Source organism: Penaeus japonicus, unplaced genomic scaffold (genome assembly GCF_977035675.1).
Source record: "Penaeus japonicus unplaced genomic scaffold, GWHDUDI00000001_assembly GWHDUDI00000042, whole genome shotgun sequence".
Lineage (NCBI taxonomy): Eukaryota > Metazoa > Arthropoda > Malacostraca > Decapoda > Penaeidae > Penaeus > Penaeus japonicus.
Window position 1 is genome coordinate 9,734,650 of NW_028234444.1, and position 10,000 is coordinate 9,744,649.

General features: G+C 36.4%; 1 protein-coding gene across 2 annotated transcripts in view; it reads right to left on the minus strand.

The window, feature by feature from the left end:
• Window positions 1-7,270, minus strand: part of LOC122243811 (uncharacterized) — a 7,743-nt gene extending 473 nt beyond the window's left edge. For both annotated transcript variants that reach the window (XR_015190809.1, XM_086535048.1), the window contains exons 1-2: window positions 7,057-7,270; window positions 1-6,891 (exon numbers count right to left, since the gene is read on the minus strand). The exon at window positions 1-6,891 is cut by the window's left edge. Coding sequence is in view for 1 of the 2 variants with exons in the window: in XM_086535048.1 (XP_086391174.1) it covers window positions 159-6,353 (6,195 nt within the window). In the remaining variant the exon portion in view is untranslated. The remainder of the gene's footprint in view (window positions 6,892-7,056) is intronic.
• Between the last annotated feature and the right edge of the window lie 2,730 nt (window positions 7,271-10,000).

Here is a 10,000-nt window from a genome sequence, read left to right on the forward strand (position 1 = left end):
GCTCCCCTAAATTGAGTAAACAATTTACCTTATACAATAACCTTAATATCTATTGAGCACAATGTGAGAATAATACTACAAATACTACCGAGGAACTATGAGAATCCTTTGGTACAATTTTGGCACTTAAGTAGGCTTCTCGGCGGGGAAACCCGGTCTCACTCTGCCTGAACTAACAATACTAGATTGTGAATTGGTCTTTCAAGATTTACAACCGATTTAATTCTTTTCCCAGACATATCAAGTGTGGAATCTGCCATAGTTAACTTAACCTTTCTTACAAGACCATCTTTGCTTGGGATGACTTCAGATACACGACCAAGCTTCCAAGAATTTCTGGGCAGATTTGGCTCTTTTACAATAACAATGTCATTTTCCTTTAAATTTTGATTGACTCTTGTCCACTTATTCCTGGACTGTAAAGATTGCACATACTCTCTTTTCCACCTGTTCCAAAACTCATTGGCAAGATACTGAACTCTTCGCCACCTTTTTCTTGAATACTGATCATCGGACTGAAACGCACCTGGCGGTGGCAGCACGACCTTGGTTTTCATGGTTAACAAGTGATTTGGTGTTAATGGTTCTAATGACTGAGGAGAACTGATATTGTCTACTGTTAGAGGTCGACCATTAACGATGGTCTCTGCTTCGACCATAAGGGTCCTGAGTGATTCATCATCTAATTGCTTACTGTGGTGGTGTAGCATTGCTGTCAATATGTTCCTCACCGTACGTATCTGTCTTTCCCACACCCCACCCATATGACTTGCATGTGGGATGTTCATCTCAAATGTTATCAAATCACAGTTTTCTTTGAGGAGCTCCCTTGTTAGCTTCTTCTGGTCCATTTCTTGCAGGCATTCTTGAAGTTCATTTTTGGCTCCAACAAAGTTCGTACCCTGGTCTGATCTAAGCTGACGAACTGGGCCGCGTCTTCCAATGAAGCGTCGATATGCATTCAGAAATGAATCTGTTTCCAGTGTATTAGCTGTTTCTATATGAATTGCCCTTGAGACCATACAAGTGAATAGAACACCATATCTTTTAACTTCTTTGCGCCCTTCCTTGACAAAGAATGGTCCAAAGTAATCTACTGCACTATATGTGAAAGGAGGGGTAGGTTCAAGCCTGTCCGGTGGCAAGTCAGACATTTTCTGCTCTTGAAATGTACCTCTTAATCTCTTGCATGTGACACATCTAAAAATATGTCTTGCTACTATTGTGGAACCTCCTATAATCCAATAACCTGATGCTCTTAACTCATTCAAGGTTATACCTCTACCTTGATGATGAACTTTCTGATGGAAATGACATACTATCATTTCAGTTATGTGTGATACCTTCGGTAATATAGCTGGATGTTTGCTATTCATGGTGAAGTTTGCATGCCTCATTCTTCCACCTATCCTTAAGATACCATCTTTATCTAAGAAAGGATCTAAGTGATAAAGCCTGTTTCCCTTCTTCAATGGTTTTGCCTTGGTTGTTTCTTCTTCACTAGTCAGATACTTCAACTCTTGTTTCTCTTCTTCGAAGGCTTCGTGTTGAATCTGTCTTAAAATTTCCTTTTCTGCTTCCTCCAGTTCTGTAACACTGGGTGGAACATATTTAGATTCCTTTGTTTCTTTTGAATCTTCAGTTGTTCCTTTGACAAGTTTCTTGAATTTGTGTTGAAGGCGTAAGCATAAAGCAATTGCCTTCTTTGCTCTATGCCAGTCCGAAAAATATTCCAATCTTGGAAGAATTACATTGCTTTCTTTAGTTTGAGTCTTATGTGAAGAAACATTCTTGACCTCTGGGTCATTTTCTTTTAAAATTATCTTCTCAGATGATAAATCAGCTCTAAAGGTAGGCTCCCAGAGGAAGTCTGGTCCATTCCACCATGAAGAATGGTTAATCAGATCTTTAACACAGAGACCACGTGAAGCAGCATCGGCAGGGTTTTGCACTGAATTTATATACTTCCATTCCTCTGGAGAAGTGCGATCTCTGATGTGTTGTACTCTGTTGGCCACAAACACATGAAATCTTCTAGCATCATTCATAATATAACCAAGTACGACTTTGCTATCGGTCCAGAAGAATTCCTTTATTACCGCATAATCCAACTCCTTTCTCAATATAGAACTGACTCTAACGGCTACAACTGCTGCAGTAAGTTCTAGCCTAGGAATAGTAATAGGTTTCAAAGGGGTCACTCTGGATTTAGACATCACAAGTGCACAATGAACCTGTCCTTGTTCATTCAGTTGTCTTAAATATGAACACTGACCATAACCATCTTGGCTTGCATCAGAAAAATGGTGAAGTTCAACTGATTTCACCTTCCCAAACTTATCAGGTTTATAGCATCTAGGGATCTTTAATTCCTTTAGTTGAATCAGATCATCTCTCCATCTTCTCCATTGCTGTTTTAAGTTGTCTGATATGTCATCATCCCAATCTACTCCATCTTGACACAGGGTTTGGAGTATCCTTTTCCCGATTAATATGAAGGGAGAAACCATGCCCATAGGGTCAAATATAGAACTTACAGTAGATAAAATACCTCTTCTTGTTATTGGTTTATCACTGAGGTTAATTCTGAATTGAAATGCATCTGCTTCTATGCACCACTCTACACCTAATGTTCTTTCAATTGGCATGGCTTCATTAGTTAAATCTAGGTTTTTTAAGCTGCTGGCTCTTTCATTTGAATTTGTTGTTTCTAGGACCTCTTTGTGGTTTGACAAGAACTTATGTAACTTAAAACCACCCCTTTGGCACAGGGCCTTGCTATCATTGATCAGAGATATAGCTTCAGCAACTGTTGGCAAGGATGTTAATCCATCATCTACATAGAATTCATTTTTCACAAATGTTGCAGCTTTCGATCCTTTTGGTCCTTTATAATCATCAGCTGTAGCCTTTAAGGCAAAATTAGCTACACTTGGAGATGATGTAGCTCCAAATAAATGAACTGTCATTCTATATTCCATTAAATTTGAATCCATATCTCCATTATTCCACCATAGAAAGCGTAGTAAATTTCTGTGGTTAGGCCTTACCTTTACTTGATGGAACATAGCTTCTATATCACATACGACTGCAACATATTCTTTTCTAAATCTACAAAGAACACCAATCAAATTATTTGTCAAGTCTGGACCTTGAAGTAAATTCCTGTTAAGTGATTCATTCTTATAGGTGGCACTGCAGTCGAAGACCACTCTAATCTTACCAGGTTTCTTTGGATGATATACTCCATGATGTGGAATATACCACACTTGACCATCATTCAAAGGTAGATCTTGATTAGGTACTTCTTCTGCATACCCTTTATTTATAAGTTCATTCATGAACTCAATATAGTCCTGGTGATAATTCTTATTACCTTGTAACTTTCCTCTCAAGCTCATCAACCTTGATATTGCTAACTCTTTACTGTTTGGAAGTTTGACCTCATCATCTTTAAGTGGGAGGGGCAATTCATAATGTCCATCCTCTTGTTGGTGAATTCCTTCTTTCATTTTTCTCAAGAAAATTCTGTCTTGATACGAGTAAGGAATATCTCCAACTTCCCTTTCATTAAAGTCAAGCTCAAAGAATTTACCAAGTTGTGAAGGGTTAATTATTTCCTTCACTTTAGTTTGTGAGGAGAGAAAGCCACATTTCCTTTCACCATTAATTATAACCTTGTGGACCATTAATTTACTAGCTAAGACTTGATGTGAGACAGCTTCTTGACACTTCTCAATGACTCTACCTATGATACTCCAGCCTAACAATGTTTTTCTGGCATAGGGTTCATCATCCTTTCCAAGGATCAATTCCCTTGGTTTAATAGCACGCATACAAGTCAAGCCAATCAAGAGTCCTATTTCGATGTTACTATCATATGCCATCAATTTGGGTGCTATTCTTTGTAGATGAGGCCATTCTTCTACACTTTCTGGCCTTGATATTTGATCCCTTTTAGCTGGAATATCTCTTCGTGAATATGTTGCTGGAAGTGACACGTCTGTACATTCATTTATGCCACGCACCACAAGTCCCTTATTTTTTGTACTTTCAACTGTTTCTTCTCCTAATACTGTTGCTAATTTTAGGTGGACTTTGTGACCCTTAGTTCCTAATTTATTCAAAATGGATTCTTTTATAAAACAAGCATCTGATTGTTCATCTAATAATGCATAAACTAAGATTCTGTTACAAACATTACTTTCATGATGTAACCACACTGGCACTATCATTGTATTTGTCATACACTCTGTGTGCTTTATCTTTACCTTATTAGAGACTATATCATTTTTTGGCTCTTCACTAACCTTATCTGAGGTGATGTTGTCCTCAGCTTTTGAACTTTTGTATAAAGTTACAGTTTTCTCAGCTTCTTTTTCTTTGATCCTTTTAAGTAAAGCTTCTCTTTCCTTGATCTTTTCAAGTATAGCCTCATGAAGAGAAGTTGGATGACATCTTTTACACACTGCACACATCTTTCTTTTTCTACAATTTTTAATGATATGGCCATACTTTAAACAACCTCTACAAATAAATGACCTTTGGACATATTCCATTTTTTCTTTATTACTGAGTTCACCAAACTCTTTACACGAATCTAGATCATGTTCTCCATTACAGTAGTGACAATGGAATTTCTTTCTTACATTTAGTCCTTTGTCATCTCTTTTCAACTCTGATTCCTTAACCCCAGTTGAGTTGGCCACTAACCTCTTTGTTCCAACTCTACTAGTTTGCGATCTAACTTCCTTGTTACTCTTTAAGTCACCTACATCATACCTTTGATTTATTGACATCACTGCACAATAAGAGGAAATTGGATGGCAAGCTTTCTTTGCCTCTACTTCTATAAATTCACAAAAAACATTAAATGTCGGATAACCTGAACCATTTACAGACCATCTATAGACTATTGAGTTCCACCTTTCTATTAGAGATGGAGTTAACTTTTGTAACATCTTGTTGTTTTCTTGAGGGTCATCCAAGATATTAAGAAAATCAGATGTTTTCATTACCATTAAACAGTTCTTCAAGAAATCTGAAAATTTCTGTAGTGCGTGACCATCATTTCTCAAAATCTTTGGCCACTCACTCAGTTTTTTCCTAAAGGCATTTGCTACAATGAATTTATTACCATACCTATCTTCTAATATGCCTTTAGCTTCACGAAAAGCTTCTTCATTGTGAATTCTTAGAAGTCCTCTTATTGCTTCTTTAGCTGCCCCACTAGTATATTTACCAAGATAAAAAAGTTTCTCAGCTGGCTTTGTTACACGTGATTCTATAAATATCTCAAAATTTTGAAGCCAGGTTGGAAACTCCAATAAATCACCACTGAAAACTTCTGGCTCTGGCCGTGGCAATTCATTTTTGTTTTTTGAGGACAAGATATCAACCACATCCCTCAATACATTGATGTCCACTAATGAACTTGTTCTATCTTGTCTAGTTGATACATGTGGTCTTTTCAATTCTGATTCTGGTTTGAAACTTTTAGCTTGTGGGTTAAGTACTGGACTTGGTAAGTAAGTGTACTCTAATTTAGACACTTCCTTCTCTAATTCAGCCATACCAGATATATCATGGATATTTATTTCCTGTTTACATAAACTAGGTTTTACTTCCCTGTCTTCTACCGGATTGCTATCAAGTGAATCTAAATATTTATGAAGATGTAGTGTCTTACTTAAATTATCTACTTCTTCACACTCAGGCAGTACTAATTTCTCATCTTCAGTTGCATTTACAATATTCAATTCTGCTTGAGTAGCTACTAAATCCTTTATGACAAGATTTTTCTTGTGCTCCATTTCCCTTTCATGGAACTGAAGCTCAGTTTGTAGCTTAGCTAACTTTGTAAGTAACTGCTCCTTCTTATTAATGCTCCGAGAAGATCTGTTAGTAGACTGAGAATGCCTTGATAATTTACTAGAATGTGACTTTACTGATTTTGTCTCCTGCTTTAACTCATTCATTTTACTCTCAATTTGGTGCAAGCAAGTTTCATGAACCTTTTCATCATTGTTTAACTCCTGTGACAATTTCTCCTGTGAATTTGGATCTACTTCTATTAACAAAATATAGGCAGTTACTACTTCATTGAACTGTGACACTGCTGCCTTTTTATGTATTCTAAGCTGATCCACACTTATTACACTTTCTAGACAAAACATTATATCTGTAAGTGCCTTTCTCCATGCTTGCTTAGCTGCTAATAACCTTTTTGAAAGCTGTGTTATTTGATACTCACGTCCTTTCTCAGTTAAAACTCTTAATCTAGCACCCTTCATTTCATCACTAGCCTCAGTCTGTTGAGGTTGTTCACTTCCAGCTTCTTCAGTGGCACTCATTTTGTCACTATTTACGTACCACTGACCTAATTAGAACTAATGACTACCATAAACATACTTTATCATCAGAAGTTCACGAGCTGTCGGTGAGTCTTGTAGAAGGAGTAGATTCTTTGAAGAACGGAGAACTTTGTAGTAATTCAACAGGTTACTTCTTAGCCTTTGCTGCAGCTCCAACAGGCCTGGATTCTGCTGCTGCCTTGTGAGGAGTTATACTGATGATCTTCTCATGTATGAGATATCTTGACTCATCTCGAAGCATGGGTTATACTGGTGTATCTTCGAGGAATGAGGTTTACTGCACCCGAGAGGCATGAGTTGTACTATACCCTGGAGGAATTGAGTTTTACTAAACTCAGGAGGCATGAGTTTTACTAATCCACCCCTAAGGCATGAGTTTTACTGTCGCAGAGGGCCAAGTCTTGGTGGGTTGTACAGGGAAAATCTTGTGGAAATTTTGTGGGTTTTATTGATTCTTCTATACAACTTGAATCTTCATTCCCCTTCATTCCCATCCATATTGTTAATTCCCGTAAAACTGAAAATGTAAAGCATTCCTTTCTAATTCAAGTTTAACATATTGACCTTATATCATATAACATAATCAATCAACTACAATATATCTTGACACCATCATATATCAAATTTCTATTCTAGTATAAACATATATTGCAAGATTACATAAATATAATAAGATAAATACCTCAGACACCTCACTTGGCTTCTCTGAGTCACAAAATGGCTTCTCTGATTGTTGTCATGCGATTAGTTATGCAGATTGCCTATAGGAGGCGTACATCAGAAAACGATATAAGGGGATACTAATCTATTTAATACATATCCCTATTGTTAGTACATATCACAATTATTAGGAACTTAGAACATCACATTTGAATATAAATGCAGCCACATTAACAATTACTATAACAACAATAACGATAGTGATGATAATGATAACAATAATAATACTGATAATAATAATTGTAATGACATTAGCAATAATAATGATAATAATAATAACTGCAATGATAACAGTAATGATATCAACAATAGTAGTTATGATTATACGTAATAATGAAAACAATAAGAATTATGATAATGATTATAGCCTTAGTAATAATAATAACAATAAAAATTATGATAATGATTATAGCCTTAGTAATAATGATAACAATATGAATTATGATAATGATTATAGCCTTAGTAATAATGATAACAATAAGAATAATAACATTAATAAGGATGATAATGATGATGACAATAATGATGATAATGATAATAAAAATAAGATAAGAAGAAAATAAGAATATGATGAAAAAGAAAATAATAAGACAAAGAAACCAAAAGAAAGCGAAAAAAAGAAAGAAAAATTAATAGGAATGGAAATAAGGATAAGAGAGTACAAAGATTGAGAATAAAAATCGATGATATTCTTTTTTCCCTACATTCCGTTCTTGCTCATCTTTATAAGCTGCAGAAATATCTAACGGTTTATAGAACCTCCCAAACTGCTCTCTCTTGAAATGATTATATTCCCTTAACATATCATCTATGTCATCCGACGGCTCTTCGTAGGGTATATCTATTGCATTATTTCCTCAAACATACGACTAGGTCTTGAAAATTCTGAAATGTGAGCATAGGCCACATGCTCTTGGCATTTTCTTCTTTGTTTTTTTTTTCTTCTCATTACCATTTCTCTTTTATGTTTCTCATTCATTTTAGTTTTTCTTTTTCCGCCTCTTAACAATTGCTAACAACAGTATTTTTCATGTAACCAAACATATTACACAGATAAGTAAAACACTGTAATAACTGTGGACATATTGACACGTGGCATTGGGGCCAATGCCATCATCATTTACCTTCACACTGTTATAATAAATGGAAAAGCACATTGTGTGTGATATCTCTAGTACTAAGTTTTCGTTGGCGAAACTAGGTGGTTCAGGAACTCGAAGGTTTCAAATACGGGGTTTAAGGTTAGTATCTCAATTATATATTTACTATTATTACTATTGTTGGCTCTACCTTTACTATTTATATATCAGGGCAGAAAACTAGTGCCCAGAGGAGGCCATACTTTCACATAGGGTACAATCGTGCAAACAACCTCCACAGACTGTGATGATTAGAGATCGGAATCAGAACCTATAGAAGAATATTGTGAGATTGCGAGGACTTGTCTCGTGAATCTGTAAAAAGATGACAAAGAAATGAAAAGATAGCAACTAGTAAGTTCTCAGAGATCCCACAATCCAGCTTCAATATACATGTTTCACGATTTTAAGTTGAAAATAACTATCCTAACTGACCTGTTTGCGATGATAAATTCTTTGAGTGAACCCTAGATCCATACGCGGAGCCGGTTCACCGCCAATATCTAATTATCCGGTTCGTATGGCATGACCAATCCACACTTAGATTTCCTTCTCAATCAGTAGTTTTTCCACGAAATCCTAAGCCAAGGAATCGAGAAACTGACCAATAAACGCAGGGAAAAGAATTACCTCGTGTGGTCGATGTAGATAATCATAATAAGAGAGGGTTAGCCAGTGAAGCTTTAGACTTATTTTCAAACAGTTTTGTATGGCATGTGGTTCCAATAGTAAACCAAGGTTGCGTTTTGTCAATAGCTGCATCCCTCGATTTATTCATTCATTTATTTTCTGTAAACCTACTCAAGGAAAGTAGACACCTTAGCATTCATATTGATGCCCGAGTTGCCTTGTTGCCAGCCACCTCACGGATAACGACATTCCTCCGCAGAGCAGCAGTAGACTCGTAACCTGCCAATCGTAAAGGAAAACCAAAGCCACACTGACAATATGGCCGTTTACGAGACTCACCTCTGACACCTTGACTCTGTTGCGTTCGCTCTCTTGTAATGCTGGTTGTTGCTTTCGGGGGAAGAAAAAGATCTACTCGGGATATAGGTGTGGGCTTATCTATGTATTTAATGCATGAAGGCGTGGATATGTATGTTGTTGGGTACACGAAAGCATATATACATTCCCTCGCTACGGTCAAACTGTTGAACGTCGATCGAATTTCGGAGTCCTTGTCTGAGTCGTCTGTATTTCGTCGAACCACAGTTGGATATATATCTATATTATATTATATATGTATATATATATATATATATATATATATATATATATATATATACATATACATATACATATACATATACATATACATATACATACACACACACACACACACATATGTGTGTGTGTGTGTACATGCGCACACAACTCTCACCCATACGTATGGTGATAATTAAACCACACATGAGAAATGAGAGTAAATGAGCAAACAGCTCCCTTCAGAAACTAATGTCTAAAGAAATAAAAAAAAAGATATAAACCCAATATAGCACTGGTTGCCCCATACAGCATCCTCGACTGCTGTAGGTCTCACGAGCGCCAAGATACTTGAATTCGCTCTAAGTAATGACGGCACAAGAAATAAAATTCCTTCGCTCGGACCGGTTTCTTCTCTCGCTGAGACGTCAAGGTTAAAACAGGTTCTTTAGAGTAATCGTTGGTCGCTCGAAGACCTTCACTTTCTGAATAATTCTTTCGATCTTTCTTATATGGGTATTTAAAGCAGCTAGGAAGGGGTATGTAATAGAAGCCTTGAAG